This window comes from Ahaetulla prasina, chromosome 1, assembly GCF_028640845.1.
Source record: "Ahaetulla prasina isolate Xishuangbanna chromosome 1, ASM2864084v1, whole genome shotgun sequence".
NCBI classification, from domain to species: domain Eukaryota; kingdom Metazoa; phylum Chordata; class Lepidosauria; order Squamata; family Colubridae; genus Ahaetulla; species Ahaetulla prasina.
The window spans coordinates 254,375,075-254,392,842 of record NC_080539.1 but is presented as its reverse complement, the minus strand read 5'-3'; the positions used below and the strand labels follow the sequence as shown (position 1 = coordinate 254,392,842).

Below are 17,768 nucleotides of genomic sequence, written 5' to 3'. Positions count from 1 at the left end.
CAATACTGCATTCTAACCATTGTGTCACCACAGCTCTTCAGTAAACGGTTTGGTCCTGCAATATTCCAGCCTTATAATATTGTGGGTCTGGAACTCAAGGAACAGGCTCTGAGGCATGGACAAATGGAGGCCTGCCAGAGCCTTTAGCTCCTTAAACACAGCTGAGCCAGCCCCCTCCACCCTCAGACAACACAGAAATGTCACACACTAACACGAGTGTCTTGCCAAAAGTAGTGAAGACTGCCCAGGCCATGACATAAAGGCGCTTCACTTCACGAAAGTGATTGCCGGGTGAGCAAATGGGAAGCCAATCAAGTTGGGCAGCAATTGGGCAAGAGAAGCTACAGTTGTAGAATCTCAGCAAAAATGGATTTCAATCATGGTCTGGCCTTTTGCTTGTTGTTGCATGCATCTTGTTCCTAGCTCTTGCTCGATGCATGAGCTTGTGGTGTTCCTGACCAAGATCCTGGCTTTCTTTTTGGCATACATCCCATACACTGTAGGGCCTGACCCTGCTTGCTTTTGGCAAAGCATTAAAAGCAGTGTTTCTTAATCTCAGCCACTTTTCAGGCTGAGAATGCTGGCTGGGGAATGCTGGGAGTTGAAGTCCACACATCTTTAAAGTTGCTGAGGTTGAGAAACTTTTAAAAGCATCAGGTAATGGGCCAGGGTCCAAGGAAACACCTTTTACTGGGTTGTTTTTTTTTTGTATTTGCTGGAGCTAAATTCTAAGCCTCAAACAGAAACTATATTTGTACATATTTCTGTTGTTCGTTCTTGGTTTATTGTGGTTCTCTAAATCTATGTTAGCCATCTAGTGTCATGGGTGCAGGTTTGGTGGTTTTATGAATTATAATTAATTAGAATAAATAAATAATCCAAACACTGAAAGTCTAAAGTCCAATGAAAGCTATTGAAGAGTTACCTTGAAGTAAGTTTATAAATTTTGGAAATAAATACCAAGAAATCTCTTTGCAATTGTGTACCAATCCAAAATGGAAACCATTCTGTAAAAGAATCTTTTACTTTTACTTTTCAGAACTACAATTGCCATCGCAAATGTTCTTCCTAGCTTTAACAACTTAGCTGTAAAAGGACGACAGGCAGGGTTTTGTGCTGGAGACCCAACCTATTGCTATATTTGGAGCCAGAAAGGAATTTCTTCCTCTCCTTATCAGTTATGCTGTTGATTAAGACATTCTACACCTTTTGCTCACCATGAAAAAATCTGGTTTGTTGACTCGGTTGTTCTGTTTGCACAAGAGCACCTGAATCAAATGGGGAGGGGTGAAGGGCAGGCCCCACTTTTCTGTGGATAAGTTGAGACTGCAACTCCAAGAACTGACAGCCACCCGTCTGTAAAGCATCGGAACAAAGGCTGCTGAAGGAAGTGAACAATTCAGAGCATCATTGGAGAGCAAATCAGAGTAAAACAATCGGAGAATTTTATTATTCTGCCAGCCAAGCCATTTCAGCTCTTTTCTTATATCAAAAAGACCACGCTCATACTGTGCCATGGGCTACATTGACCCATTTCAATTTGTGATGACTTACAGATTAACCTGCTGTTTGGGATCATTTTTTAATCTGAATTGCCACCTTGAGAGGTAACCTGGACTTACTTGGCTTTCACCTTCATGCTCCTTTGTATTTCTTCCTGGGTATCTGCTCTTTCACCAGTGCCTGCTTTTCCTCCATGATAACTTTTCCTTGAAATCTTTCAGTGGAGCAGCATCCATGACTCCAGGAAGCAGACTGTTCCATCGCTTTAATAGTTCTCATTGTCAAGGAATTCTTCATTTCCTTTGGATTTCTCCATAAAGCTTTCACCTGTCTGTAAAGCCTTCACCTTCTTGCCCTAGCCAATCCTTAGGCATGATGGAGAATAAATCCCCGCCCTCTTCCCTCTGCCAGCAGAAATTTTGCAAGACCACTAATATGCCTTATCTTAGCCTTAGCCTGAGGTTAAACACTCTCAGGACTTTTAACTGTTCGTAGGATTTAGCCACTATAAGCCCCACTCAATTTCTGCACTGGTCTTCTTGACTCCTAACCACCCTCAAAGTTCTCAGCATCCTCATGGTGACCAGAACTGGACACCCTACCACAGATGCAGTCTGACTAGTACAGCGAAGAGCAGAACTGTTGCATCTCCTTATCTCAACACTGTATCTCTACAGTTGCAAACCAGTTGGCTCTTTTGGCAGCTGTAGCTCACTGACTTAAATCAGTATTGAATTAAAAATTAAACATCTGCAATGAAGGCAGTATATAACAATTCACAACATGATGCTATGTTCACAATAAAAATTAGTTCAGGGACAACTTTGGAAGGGGCTCCAGGTAGACTCAAGCAACCTGATTTGTATCCTTATTGACAATTTAATGAAGAATAAACATCCCCCTTAACTTCTTTCCATTGCATCCCCCATATTTCACACATCACATGTAACATGAAGCTCAAAGAAGCGAAGCAAGAGCCAGCTAGACACGCCTGTCAAGTCGGAACCCTGAAGCTGATGTTGGAAAAGACGACTAGATGACACAATGTTGAACCTGAGCTACTAACACTGGCTGCACTATTCAAATCTTAAAAAGGTAAATACCCCTTGAGCTTCTGTAGAAAAACTACCAACACAGAAAAATATTCTGCTTGCTCACTATATTTTCTCTTATTTTACTGGTGTCCCAGGATAGAAACAGCAGATTCCCAGTTGTTAATTCCTGCTCTAAAATACAAGGCAATGGATGCTAGGGTGATTGGAATTATAGTTATCTAGAACAGGGGCCCCCAATCTCTGGTCCATGGACCATCACTGGTCTGCGGCATGCCAGAAACTGGGCCGTGCAAACAAGCAAAGCCCCATCCACAGGATACAGGCATGACACCCATTCTGGTCCACAGAAAAACCTTGGACCACAGAACCGGTCCCTGATGCCCAAAAGGTTGGGGAGCCACTGATCTAGAACACCAAGGTTACCAGGCGTGCAGTAGCCATAGATGTCCTGGACCAGGGGTCTCCAACCTTGGCAACTTTAAGCCTGGAGGACTTCAACTCCCAGAATACCCCAGCCAGCAAAGCTGGCTGGGGTGTTCTGGGAGTTGAAGTCCTCCAGGCTTAAAGTTGCCAAGGTTGGAGACCCCTGTCTTGGACTACCCACATCCTTACAGATGCATTCGAACAGCTGATGAGTTATAACACAAGATATCTGCCAATGATGGGTGACAGATGCCGCGTTTTCTTTCTCAGATCCTGAAATCAGTATTTACATTCCATTTTCTTGCTGCTTCTAAAGAATTAAGGTTCATCAGGAGGTAATTCAAATTAGAGGAAGAGCAGGCAAGGCAGCATGCCTCCTTGCCTGTGACATCTGAAGTGGAAGGGTATAGGATGTTGCTGTCCAGGAGGAGACCAATCAGCAAGGGAGGGAGGGTTAAATCATCTGTCCACTTGGGATCTTTCTACAAGTCAACCTCAGGAGGACCTGCCTTTTGAAAACAGGTTTCCTTTTTCTGCTAAGATGACCCAATCTTCCAAACAAAGGTTGTCACAATAGAAATAGAGATGTGTTCGTTTATAAAGATAATTTTATGTCAGAACCACCTATTCCTGCTTACAATCCCACTCTCTTTGCATGAGCAAAAGCCAAGGTAGTAGGCCATCAAGAACTGGGTCAAATCCTCATTTGACAGAGCTTATTTTAGAACAGGGCTATAAGCACACTGGAGGCAGGAGGAATTAATCCCTCCTGAAGTAAGCAAAACCTATTTTTGGGGTGCGAGGATTGGTCATCACAAAAAGACAGCAGGAGACAAACTCGGTAAGATTTGGATTAGTCAATTCCATTTTAACAAATACACACTTTAAAACTTTATTTATATAAAAATCATTTCAATTTAAAAGCATTGCAGAATGAATAAGGACTCAAAGAACAGCAGGATAACCCCTTCCCCGGGGGTGCAGAGGAAAAGCAAAAAACGAGAGTCAGTGAGTGATTAGTTTCTTCTACAGCACTGAATTGGTCAGTGGGGAAGGGTAGTTTTGGTTCATCTGGATTAAAAAAGGAAATAGTGTTTTACATTAGAAAAAGTTGCGCAACCCCTCAGAGGGCCTTGATTTATCTCTTAATTCCCCCTCCCCCCCCCCAAAAAAAGGTAAGAAAAACTGGACTGGGGCAAAGAAGAGGCAGTAATAAGACTTTTCTACTGTAGACCTTCCCTCTTGTGCAATGGGGAGGTGGAGAGAAGTCAAGAGCAACCGAGTTCCTTCCAGTTGTTTGATGGAGGCAGAGCTGGGAGGGTGAGAGAGGCCGTAGTCCTCCGCAACAATAAAAGGGCAACCGGCACCAATGTGGTGCCCAGAGTAATTCACAATTGCCCATTTTACTGCTATTTTGCAGATTAAAGGCAGAGATCTGTAAACAGACTCTAAATTCCTTATTCCCTGAAGAAGCAACCCACTAAGGTGCACATTGTGATCCTCACCAAACAGTTCGTTCTCTCCTTCCTCTCCACTCTTGAGCCTTTAGCAGTGACAGATTAGTTCCTGGTCTCCCCCACGCAGTTGCCTCTATCACCCCTCTCCAATCTTGTGACTACATCCACAGCAGGACTCTGATTTCAATGCAAGAAAGGGTGGGGGGGAGAGGGAGGGAGAAGGAGAGGGAGAGAGAGACAGCAAGAGAGAGGGAGCAGGAGGGAACTCTGTGCCAAAATCTCTATGGTCTAGGGATTGGCCCTCTGCACCTGAAATTAGCCAAAGCACCAAGCTATTTCACAGTAGCAAAGAAAAAGGCACATGTAAATAGTGACCGATCATAGTTTCATTCCCTTGCCTGCATGGGAGGACTTGGGCAATATTTACAAATGGCCTTCTATCCCTCATACTTCCTGCATCACCAAGCTTTCTATCTCATCAGCTCTCTCAGCAATTTGTGGCCCAATCTGGGCACTCACCACTTCAGTCAGCGACCCAAAACCAGACGCGTCACACTGCCCTCTCCCATAAGAGGCAAGATTGACGCTTCTAGGTATGAAGACTATGCCCTTCCACCAACTGTCATTTAACGTGCTCCATCCTCTTTCCCTCCCTTAAAGCGCTAGGCCCTAAGCATCTCTTCTCCCACAAATAAATAGCTTCCTAAACTCTGAGTTGATCCATCTCAGAAAGGCCATCAAGAAGCAACTAAGAGACAGGAGAAGGGAAAAGAGACAAATCTAGTCCTCAGCCTGAGGATAAAGAAATTACTGTCTCAAAAGAGGCATTTCCTGAAGGGCAGATGACCCAAATGCAATTGCAAGCTGATCCCCTTTGTCATCTTGCCCCCCCCCCACCAACTCTTCCCAACTAGGAATGTTCCAGTATTCCCAGCATCCTTTGTTGCAAACATGAGTGACACACAAAAATATATTCTATAGGCTAAGAGAAGATGGAGATGGCTTCTCTCTCTGCTTTTTGGAAAAAGAGAGTCAACATCTCCTTAATAAAAAATAAGTTCCAGTATGATTGAGTTTGGCTGAAATCCATTTGCTTCGATTGTTTCCATCAGCTTCTGTGGATTGCATCATCAATGTGTATTTTTAAGTATCTGCCTTTGTTGTGTAATGAGATCCATCAAGAGTATTTGGTCTTTAGGAATTACTCTTTTTTTTTTGAAGAATAAAAAACAGAAATATGACGTCCAGAAGTTCAAATTCTACAGGGAGATGTGAGACCCTGTGGGCTTCAGAGAGCCAGTCATTTGGCTAGATGGCCCCAAGATTTAAAAAAAGCTCAGTCCATTTCATCATAAAAGTTATATAAAATATGTTATGAACCCAAAACTGAGAAGGCAGATGGTAGCACCTCTAGATCTTCTGCTGTGGAAAAACACAAACAAGTTAACATTAGCTATAATGAAAAACAGCAAAGGGCAGAGCTTTATCCATGACAATCTAATCCCATAGAACCATCAATCAATCAATCAATCAATCAATCCAAACCTCAGTAATTTACCATATTTTTTGCACTATAAGATTATTTCCTACCCACCCAAAAAGTAGGTGGAAATGTCCGTGTGTCTCATACAGTGAATATTGCAGTGGGGGAAGGGGGTTTGGTGTGGCAGCCACAATTTGCCGCTGGGAAACGCTGAAGCCTTTGCTGCCGATCTGCTGATCAGCGGGTTGGATCGGCCTCCTGGAATACCACTGATCAGCTGTTCTAGATAGTGGGGATTGCTGCTGATTGCCACTGCCAATTGTCTCTGCCGCCAAATGCTGGTGGCGGTGAATGGCGGCGGCGAGCCGCAATCCCCACTCCCTAGAATAGCTGAAGCTGATCGGCAGTATTCCGGGGGACTGATCCAACCATCAATCATCTGCTTGGTAATGAAGGCTCCACTGTTTCCTGGCAGCAGTGGCAGCTCAGCTCAGTTGACCAGTGGTGGACGCAACGGAGCGGAGCCCTGACAAGCCACGTGCTGTGGCTGCGATAACGTGCTGAAGCTGACCAGGCTGTTTGCTGCAAGGATGCTAGCCAGATGAATACCGGATGGATGTTGGGAGGCATAGGCAGATTTTTTCTCCTTGTTTTCCTCCTATAAAGCTAATGTGCATCTTATGGTCTGGTAGAATAGAATAGAATAGAATAGAACTTTATTGGCCAAGTGTGATTGGACACACAAGGAATTTGTCTTGGTGCATATGCTCTCAGTGGACATAAAAGAGAAGATACGTTCATCAAGGTACAACATTTACAACACAATTGATGGTCAATATATCAATATAAATCATAAGGATTGCCAGCAACAAGTTATAGTCATACAGTCATAAATGGAAAGAGATTGGTGATGGGAACCATGAGAAGATTAATAGTAGTGCAGATTCAGTACATAGTTTGACTGTGTTGATGGAATTATTTGTTTAGCAGAGTGATGGCCTTCGGGAAAAAACTGTTCTTGTGTCTAGTTGTTCTGGTGTGCAGTGCTCTATAGCGTCGTTTTGAGGGTAGGAGTTGAAACAGTTTATGTCCAGGATGTGAGGGGTCTGTAAATATTTTCACGGCCCTCTTCTTGATTCATGCAGTATACAGGTCCTCAATGGAAGGCAGGTTGGTAGCAATTATTTTTTCTGCAGTTCTAATTATCCTCTGAAGTCTGTGTTTTTCTTGTTGGGTTGCAGAACCGAACCAGACAGTTATAGAGGTGCAAATGACAGACTCAATAATTCCTCTGTAGAACTGAATCAGCAGCTCCTTGGGCAGTTTGAGCTTACTGAGTTGGCGCAGAAAGAACATTCTTTGTTGTCCTTTTTAATGATGTTTTTGATGTTAGCTGTCCATTTTAGATCTTGCGATATGATAGAACCTAGAAATTTGAAGGTTTCTACTGTTGATACTGTGTTGTCTAGTATTGTGAGAGGTGGAAGTATGGAAGGGTTTCTCCTAAAGTCTACCACCATTTCTACGGTTCTGAGTGTGTTCAGTTCCAGATTGTTTTGGTTGCACCACAAAGCTAGTCGTTCGACCTCTCGTCTATATGCGGATTTGTCATTGTCTCGAATGAGACCAATCACTGTTGTGTCATCTGCAAACTTCAGTAGCTTAACAGATAGATTGTTGGAGATGCAGTCATTGGTATACAGAGAGAAGAGAAGTGGGGAGAGCACACAGCCTTGGGGGGGCTCTATGCTAATTGTACAGGTATTTGATGTGATCTTGCTTAGCTTCACCTGCTGCTTCCTGTTTGTTAGGAAGCTTGTGATCCACTTACAAGTCTGTTCCGGTACCTGTAACTGGTTTAGCTTAGTTAGAAGAATGTCTGGAATGATGGTATTGAATGCTGAACTAAAGTCTACAAAAAGGACCCTTGCATAGGTCTTTGGAAACTCAAGATGTTGTAGGATGTAGTGCAGAGCCATATTAACAGCATCATCTGTTGATCTATTTGCTCGGTATGCAAATTGCAAGGGGTCTAACAGCAGATCCGTGATGGTTTTCAAGTAGGAAAGCACTAGCCTTTCAAAGATTTTCATGACTACAGATGTTAGAGCAACTGGTCTGTAGTCATTCAGTTCCTTGATGGTGGGCTTCTTCGGCACTGGGATGATGGTAGAGCGTTTGAAGCAAGAAGGAATATAACACATCTCTAATGATTTATTGAAAATATGGGTGAAGATGGGGGCCAATTGGTCAGCACAGACTTTTAAGCAAGAAGGAGTTATCTTGTCTGGGCCTGGAGCTTTTCCTGGCTTTTGTCTGTGAAATAGGTCCTGCACTTCCTTTTCTGTGATCACTAGGGGTTGTGAACCCAATGAAATAGGGTCAGTTGTAGGAGGCTTGGCTGTTGTTGGTGTGTCTGAGATGGGGGTTGTGGAGATAGGTGGCTGTAGTTTCCTTTCAAACCTGCAGTAAAACTCATTCAGGTCATCTGCCAGTTGTTGATTACCTTCAGCCTGGGAAGGAGGTTTGCCATAGCCGGTGATATTTTTAAAAGTTTTCCACATGTTTGCTGGTTCATTTGCTGAAAACTGATTCTTTAGCTTTTCAGAGTAGCTTCTTTTTGCTGCTCTGATCTCCCTTGTTAGTGCATTTCTGGCCTGATTGTACAGCATTTTATCACCTTTTCTGTAGGCTTCCTCTTTGGAATGTCGTATGTGGTACATCTTATAGTGCGAAAAATACAGTAAATGTTGCTCACCCTCAAAAGCAAATACAAATGTCTTTTGTATAAAAGACATCTACACAAGATTTAACCCTAGGAAAGTATGATTAGAAAAATAAGGATTCAGGACTCCTCCCTTTTTTAAAACACAGAAATAAGAGGGTTAATATCAGAAAGCAAAGACCTACCATAGGAGGATAAAGCAACTGGTCAATTTCCTCAAGGGATTCGTGCCTTTCCTCCTGCTGTAGACATAGGTATGGTTAGTAAGAACAGCACACTGGGTCCAAGTGGGAGAAAGGGAGAGACAAAAAGCCTAACTAAAAATCCACTCAGAAAAGCAGAGGAGAGGTCAAATGGAGAGAGAAAAGTCAACAGGGTTGGGTTAGTTATTCAGTTAAAAAAAAGTGTTAACATTGCTTTGAAAGGAGGAGGAGGAAGAAATGGTTAATGCTTGCATTTTTCTCAATACACTATCCTCTTAAAAATATTTGGCTGTTCAAAGTTTGCTCAACAGTAATTTCATTAAAAAAGATTCTACCATCACAGAAATGCAGTACTTTCTGCTCTTTTTTAGCTTCCTCTGTGCATTGGCTATTTTCTCCAAATAACTGGCCTCCAACTATGTTACACTGTAATCTTATACAGCCATAGTGCCAAGAAAATATGGGAGTGTGGCTCAAAATATAAGGAGGTCATCAAGCTGGGCAAGGATGTCCTAGTATCTCCTCCCACTGACCAAGAAGGCTTCTCTAAAGATCTCCGTCAACTGAAATCCCAGTATTTACCACCAGTGGTGCTCCCTTCATAGGTTCCATTTCTTCTCCAGTCCGGTCCAATGTCCTATTATGGTCCCGTTCATTCAATGTAGAGTAGTCTGAAATCAAGAGAGATAATGATGGGAGGGAATTTCTCACAGACCTAACTCTGATGAAGCTGGCAGAGATAATGGCTCCCTTCCTCTTCCACAATCACGTTATTGCTTACCAATCCACCAGCAAACAAGTGTCATTTTTTATTTCCCTAAACACTAATTACACTAATCCTAATCCTTTGCACTCTTCCCCTTATCATCACCAATAATGCTACCTGCAAGCTAGGTCCTATGGAACTGCCAAACAGAAGCCACCACGAGGCTACTCAACATGGAATACAAATAATCCATATGAATTATATTTAACTTTAATTGCAATTTAGGGGAAAGGAAAGCAAACTCGTTCTGACCCTTTCTCTCTCTTTTTGAGGGTAGCCTCTGGCACATTGTTCAAAGTTCAAGTATAATCCTTGGCTTAGAAGAAACTCCGCTCTGCTCTGCAGTGTAATAAAGTCATTAATTCACTTATTTTGACTTCAAAGATTAAAGTATACCAAGCATGATTCCTGAAAGAGTTTAATAAATCTGAGGGTTAGGTTTGTATATGCAGTATTTGCAGGCCTGTGAAAAAGCAATGAGCTGTAATAAGAATCCATACAGTCTGGTTCCATTCCAATAAAGTTAGGGACTTTTAAAAATTGTCACTAGCTTAAATCTTTAATGTCACTACAGGTAGTTCTCCACTTACGACCACAATTGAGCCCAAAATTTTGGTTGCTAAGTGAAACAGTTAAGTGAATTTTGCTGCCCGCCTCCCATGATGACTTTTTGTGTCACAATTATTAAGTGAATCACTGCAGTTGTTAAGTTTGTAACATGGTTGTTAAGTGAACTGGCTTCCCTATTGACTTTGCTTGTCAGAAGGTCGCAAAAGGGGATCACATCACTCCAGGGACACTGCAATCGTCATAAATATGAGTCCATTGCCCAGCATCTGAATTTTGATCGTGTGACTATGGGGATACTGCAATGGTCGTAAGTGTGAAAAACGGTCATAAGCCTCTTTTTTTCAGTGCTCTTGTAACTTTGACTGGTCACTAAATGAATTGTTGTAACTCAAGGACTATCTGTATTTGTTATAACAAGTTATGAAGTCTTCACAGCTATTAAGTACTAAATAGAACATCCCGGAAGATTAACAAGCTCAGTAATTGAAGAGGGTTTATTCAAAGCAAGTACAGGAAACCCTCAACTTATAATCATTTGTTTAGTGACTGTTCAAAGTTATAATGGCCCTGGAAAAAATGACTTATGACTGCTCCTTGCACTTACAACTGTTGTAGCATCCCCCATAGTCAGTTGATCAAAATTCAGATGCTTAGCAACAGGCATATATTTACGAAAGTTGTAACTTCCCAGGATTATATGATCGCTATTTGCAACCTTCCCAGCCAGCTTTTTGACACTCGAAGTCAATGAAAGAAGCCAGATTTGCTTATGACCTAATGATTCACTTAAAAAACTGTGTCAAAAAAAGGTTGTAAAATTGGGTGTGACTTACTGAATAACCACCTTGCTTAGCAATAGAATTTATTATTTATTTTATTTATTTATTTTATTAGATTTCTAGACCGCCCTTCTCCCGAAGGACTCAGGGCGGTGTACAGCCAAGGTAAAAAGAAACAATGTACAATTAAAAGTAAATTAAAAAACTTATTATACAATTTGGCCGAAAATTAAAATAATTAAAAATCTAAAAACCCCAATTTAAAACTTAAATAAAATTTAAAATTCGAAATCTAGACAATTTAAGAAAGCCCCGCGCAAACAAACAAATATGTTTTCAGTTCGTGGCGAAAGGTCCGAAGGTCAGGTATTTGGCGTAAACCAGGGGGAAGTTCATTCCAAAGAGTAGGAGGCCCCACAGAGAAGGATCTTCCCCTGGGGGCCGCCAGCCGACACTGCCTGGCGGACGGCACCCTGAGAAGTCCCTCTCTGTATGAGCGTACGGGTCGGTGGGAGGCACAAGGTAACAGCAGGCGGTCCCGTAAGTACCCAGGCCCCAAGCCATTTCTGGTCATTTGGAAATTCAATGCAAATTGTTGTCATAAATTGAGGATTACTTGTGTCTAACTGAAGCCCTTAGATCTCTACAGTGAAATGTATGGGTAACATTCTGGTAGGTAGGCATGCACCAGGAGACACGGGAGCACATGTCCTTTGGCACTTTTTTGGAAACTGCAAAGGGTGATGGGTTTATCCAATAAAAGCTGCTTTAGATTGGTCAAAAAGTTTTTCCTCTACAAGACAGAAACTTACATACCTGGTCCCAGGTTTCCCATCTGGATCTCTTCCCGAGAGGATTTCTTGTCTAAACAGAAAATAAAATTAAAATAGTTAAGATTACAGAATTTCTCCTGAACTGCAGATATAAGGTTTCTTAAAAATATTTAAGTAGGGTATTTAAAGAATTAAGTAGAAATAGTGCAAGATTTTAGAATCTTCTTGTCAACTTCTGCACTCTGGATCTGAGGAGGGATATACTGTATATAATACCATAATATTAGAGCTGGAACTACATGGCTATTGTTCTCACTCTTTCACTAGTTAAATACTCTTAGTAATACGGGTAGTCCTTGACTTACAACAGTTCATTTACTGACCGTTCAAAGTTACAATGGCACTGAAAAAAGTGACTTGTGACCATTTTTTGCACTCATGACTGTTGCAGCATCCCTCTGGTCATGTGATTTACATTTGGATGCTTGAGAACTGGTTTATGACGGTTGCCGTGTCCCGGGTGTGTGTGTCATGTGATCAACTTTTGTGACCTTTTGGCAAGCAAAGTCAATGGGGAAGTCAGATTCACTTAACAATGGTGTTACTAATTTAACAGCTGCAGCAATTCACTTAACAAATGTGGCAAGAAAAGTCGTAAAATGGGGTATAACTCACTTAAATTTCTCACTTAGCAACATAAATTTTGGGCTCAATTGTGGTCATAACTTCAGGACTACCTGTACTTGAGTATAACTTAAGAGGTTCTTAATTTTTGCCTTTTAGATGAATCCTTAAGTTTTATTTATTTAGTGTATGGCATAACATTAGAATTAGAATTTATTGGCCAAGTGTGATTGGACACACAAGGAATTTGTCTTGGTGCATATGCTCTCAGTGTACATAAAAGAAAAGATACGTTCATCAAGGTACAACATTTACAACACAATTGATGATCAATATATCAATATAAATCATAAGGATTGCCAGCAACAAGTTATAGTCATACAGTCATAAGTGGAAAGAGATTGGTGATGGGAACTATGAAACGATTAATAGAAGTGCAGATTCAGTAAATAGTCTGACAGTGTTGAGGGAATTATTTGTTTAGCAGAGTGATGGCCTTCGGGAAAAAACTGTTTTTGTGTCTAGTTGTTCTGGTGTGCAGTGCTCTATAGCGTCGTTTTGAGGGTAGGAGTTGAAACAGTTTATGTCCAGGATGCGAGGGATCTGCAAATATTTTCACGGCCCTCTTCTTGATTCGTGCAGTATACAGGTCCTCAATGGAAGGCAGGTTGGTAGCAATTATTTTTTCTGCATAGATGGACTAGCAATATATATTAACATTTCATCTATGTTAGAACAGAATAAAATATAAATATCAAAAAGATCTTTGTTTAAACACCAATGCCTAGGCCATCTAACTACTGATGTGCAGAATTGTTTATATTAAAAAAAATCAGGTACTGTGCCGGTAAATGCCCTCAGCTTATAGCTGGTCACGAGGTGATCTACAGTTTGACGTGGGACCCTGAGGGGAGGATACTATGCCCATTTATACACAGTCCTGGCAGTTGCCATGTGAGGTGCGAATCTTTGAAGATTTGTCCACTGCTGACATGGTAGTTCAAAGTCTGGCACCTTTTTTGTGGGGTCACTTATATGCCTTCCTATGACTGGGCATCCAGCAACCCATTTGGCTTTCCATTGGGAATTGATATTAAAGTTGATGGGCAGATGTTGTGCCAATGGGGGCCTCCTGGATTTGAACCTTCCTGCTGCTAAACGAGGAAGGTCGGCATCCATCAGTTGTTGTTCATAACTTTTCTGTATTCTCTCATTTACCCTTAATTATATTATCTCCAATAGGCTGCATATAATTTTCCACACTCCCCTTGTCATCATTCTAAAAATGCCCAACTACCATTAGAGGGCAGTGCTCTTTGATGATGATTCTCAGTTTTATCTGGCTTTTCTGTCCTGTTTGCAATATAAAAGTCTATTCTGTTTGCGATATAAACTATCTTGATTCTTTTTTTTAAACCATTCGTTCCATAGATAGATAATTTGTATTTTGACCAATGAAGCTTTTAGCTCAACTCTTGGTATTACAATAACTCTTTAAAAAACTACCCAATATATAATTTAAAAGTATTAATCAAGAAAGTGTAATGTCCCAGAAGAAGGGTGAAAAATTAAGTTTATCTGGGAGAGATCTAAAGGAATTTCCCCACATTTTTTAAATATTAAAGCTGAAATATAAATGCACATTATAAGAACCCATGTAGAGCAGTCACACATAAACCATTTCTATCCTCTTTAGGAATCTAAATTATCTGTTTTAGCTCGATAGATTACAGACCGGACAAAAGGCTCAGATGATTGGATTACATAGCACTGACAACAATCGTCTTCCTTCAAGCCATCTAAATCTTATTCTTTTAAAATCCACTGGCTGCTACGGGCTCCAGAAAAACCCACTGCTAGAATAGAACTTAATGGACCTTAAACAGCAGCGTTCATCATGGCTCTAGCAGGGGAGCAAAGAGGAAGAGCCTTACAGGAAGCCTTCGACTTATGACCACAACTGAGCCCAAAATTTCTGTTGCTAAGTAAACCAGTTGCTATGTGACTTTCTCCCCATTTTATGACCTTTCTTGCCACAGTTGTTAAGTGCGGTCATTAGTAACATGTATGTATTAAATGAATCTGGCTTCCCCATTGACTTTGCTTGACAGAAGGTTGCAAAAGGTGATCACATGACCCTGGGAAACTGCAACCATGATAAAGACTATGCCAGTTGCCAAGGGTCCAAATTTTGATCACGTGACTGTGGGGATGCTGCAATAGTCCCAAGGATGAGAAAATGGACACAAGTCATTTTTCTGTGCCGTTTTAACTTTGAACGGTCACTAAATGAACGGTTGTAAGTCAAGAACTACCTGTACTTCCTAGAATCTCTTCCACCAAACAAGGGAGGCTGAATGCACACAGACACAGCTTATGCAAAAAAGCTGAATTGTTCCAAACACACTGATCACAATTGTTCTTTCTATCAGCACAACGAAGTGTTAGTTTTGGTGCTGCTCTTCAGGTAAAATGCATCCAAGAGTAGCACTTTTCCTGTCAGTTAAAGTTTTGTGTTTTCACATCCACTTGATTTAGCTACTTTTGCGCCCAGATATTTAGAACTAACAAGAGTCTTCATGTGAGAAAGGAACCAAATGCCCATACTTCACACTCTGTTTAAAAGATACAGAATCAGAATTGCCTCTCTAGTATAAAATGCCACAAAAGCCACATTAATACTATTGGAACAGTTCTGTGAGGCCTATAAAACCATGACTACATTACAGGAATAATTCTTTAGAAAAGAGCTGCTGTACTCCGAAGTCTGAGTTGATAGCACAACACAGACTGGAGCTCAAGAAATCTTAGGTCACTGTCCGATTTCCTTAGCTTCGGAGAGACTTTGACCTGATTAAGTGCAGCGCTACCAATTAATGAACATTAAGCTGAAATAAAGGTGGAGTGTGACACGTTTTATTCATTTCCACTGTATGGAAGCCTCCAAGGACATCCAAACCTGGACCTAATACACATAAGGAAATAACACACTTTGGCATTTACCTTTTTGATTTTTATCAATGAGGGGCAAGGTGCTATCATCAAAGGAGTTGCCACCCTGGCTTCTAGAGGTATTATTCAAATTTACCTGTAGAAAAATAGTGGAAGTGTTCAATACATTTATAATGAAAAACTGTTGTTTTATTTTGTCCTTGGCATGATCTGCTGCCAACCAGTTCTTGGAAACTTTTATGATTTTGTGTGTTTGTGTGCACACATATAAACCCAGCGTGCACTCTGACCAATCTTGGTAACTTTAAGACTTGTGGACTTCAACTCCCAGAATTCCCCAGCCAGCCACTGTGGCTGGCGAATTCTGACTAACTGACTAACAAAAGCAATCTTTGGCCAATGATGAATGCAACTATGTTCTGCAAATTACATTTTCAACTGATGGCATAAATACAACAATTTTCACCTTCCTTGTTTGGAGCAATGCAATCATCATCATATGGGATTGGGCTGGAAAGATCTAGGGTCCAAGCCCCATTCAGCAATGACCCTTCAGGAATCTCAATCTAACTACCTTGAGGGCAAGAGATAGGAACATACTGTAGATACTGCCTGAGATAGGACAGAACAATAATAAGTGTCTTGAACTGGGTTCAAGCTATTACACATCTTACATAGCATATGGTAAAAAAAGGAGTGCCTGCAGATTTTATTCCACTAGTCGTTGTCAACTATAGGTGGCAGTGTTCAACTCCATTTCAAGGCCATTCAGCCAGCACTGTCTGAAGACATTTCTACATTCATGTGGCCAACATGACATCACAGAGCCCTGTTACCTTTCCATCAAAGTACTACCTATTTATCTACTGACAATTGCATGCTTTCAAACTGCTAGGTTAATGGGAGCTGAGGCAAGGATAGAAGCTCACCCCGACGCATAGCCCTTGGGTCTCGAACCTGGCCTGCTAGCTTTCCAGCCAACAAGCCCAGCATCTTAACTTGTGAAATGCCCATAGCATATGAAAGCGATATATAAATAAATGTATGTGAATACAACCAACTTGGCCCACAGAAATAGCTTTCAGACTCAAGATCCCCATTTCCCAATCTTTCCACGACCCCATTTCAGCCCCCAGATACCTGGAAGTCAGATTTCTTCCAACCTTCCTTCTCTAAGGGTTTCCGCAATTCTTTGTACCCCCATATGGTCTGCAGCACAAGAGCAGCAGCTCTGACTTCTCTTTCTGATCGGTTCCTAGCGAGAAAAAAAGCAAAATGTATTATAAAAATCTAAAATAAGCAAAGGACTCAAGTGCACCCACAAATGCTCGAGACAGTTACTCCCCACAAGGAGACCACAAGACAGTTGTTTCCGGCAGGTTTTGAAAACAAGACGACAAGGGAATAGTCAACCACAGAGAGTGCCTTTCAAAGGGCACCGACTACTTCCTTCACTTGTGGTAATTCTTGTTAACTCTTTTACAGCTGTTAGGAAGCTTTGGATTGACCAATATTATAGCACTGGGTGAGTGTCCTTCAATCCTTAGCAAAATAAGTGTTAAATTCAAGTATAAAGACTTTTAAAAATGGGAGGGGGGAATAAATTAAGAGTTTGGAATTAATTATAAAGGATCCTTTCCATGGGGAATGCATTTCTTTTGAATTCTTTAAAAAAACATAAAATAAAGAGTTTAAAACATTAGAGAGAACCAGAAGGAGCTAAAGATTACAATTAAAGGAAGAACACTCAAACTTGACCTACAAATACAGAATGAAGCAAAATATTTCAACATTGGATATTTTACTGTACGCCAGCCAGGCTGTTTGGATAGTGAGGTGGTGGCATATAAATTTAATAAATAAATAAATAAATAGGATATTTTTGAACAAGGGACCCGGGAGTTACTTTCAGAATATCTGCCTCTATAGACAGACGGAATTCAGAGATGCTATGGAAGAAGAATAAATGTTATCTGACACGATTAAAACTGAATTGAAAGTAGATTTTAAAAATGATAAGTATAAGAATGACATAGAAAAAGATGTTACCCATAAGTTACGCAAGTAATTATGTCTTAATAATTAAAAGGGATACACAACTAACAAACCAAGAGACCTGGGTAATTTTCTTATATTGGTTTTTACAAAAAAGACGAAAGTTTTGAAGAATTTTGTGAAACGGGGATAAAGAAAACATGGAAAGAAGTCAAGTTCTAGGACATTATTTGAAAGGATTAAAGATCAAAAGTAACCCTTAATGGACTTTTGCTGACATTGGGACTGAAACGATGAAGCTTTAAGGATTTATTTTATGAAAAGGTGATAAATTATTAAATTTATGCATATTTGTTATCATGAAGGGGGAAAGTTATTTCTTTACAGATTTCTTTTTCTTGACCATATTGTTATTTTTCTTTTCCAGTTTTCTATTTCTTTTCTGTACCTTCTTTTTTTT

The 17,768-nt window shown here is 40.8% G+C and overlaps 1 protein-coding gene across 12 annotated transcripts in view; it reads right to left on the bottom strand.

The window, feature by feature from the left end:
- Positions 1-3,859: 3,859 nt before the first annotated feature.
- CTNND1 (catenin delta 1) overlaps positions 3,860-17,768 on the bottom strand; it is a 70,305-nt gene continuing 56,396 nt past the window's right edge. For 9 of the 12 annotated variants that reach the window (XM_058196821.1, XM_058196798.1, XM_058196871.1 and 6 more), the window contains 6 exons: positions 16,454-16,568; positions 15,365-15,449; positions 11,781-11,828; positions 9,432-9,520; positions 8,832-8,888; positions 3,860-5,860 (listed from right to left, as the gene is read on the bottom strand). In XM_058196821.1, the coding sequence (XP_058052804.1) occupies positions 5,849-5,860; positions 8,832-8,888; positions 9,432-9,520; positions 11,781-11,828; positions 15,365-15,449; positions 16,454-16,568 (406 nt within the window). In that variant the 3' untranslated portion in view covers positions 3,860-5,848. The remainder of the gene's footprint in view (positions 5,861-8,831; positions 8,889-9,431; positions 9,521-11,780; positions 11,829-15,364; positions 15,450-16,453; positions 16,569-17,768) is intronic. The other 3 variants (XM_058196838.1, XM_058196854.1, XM_058196864.1) reach the window with 3 other exon arrangements.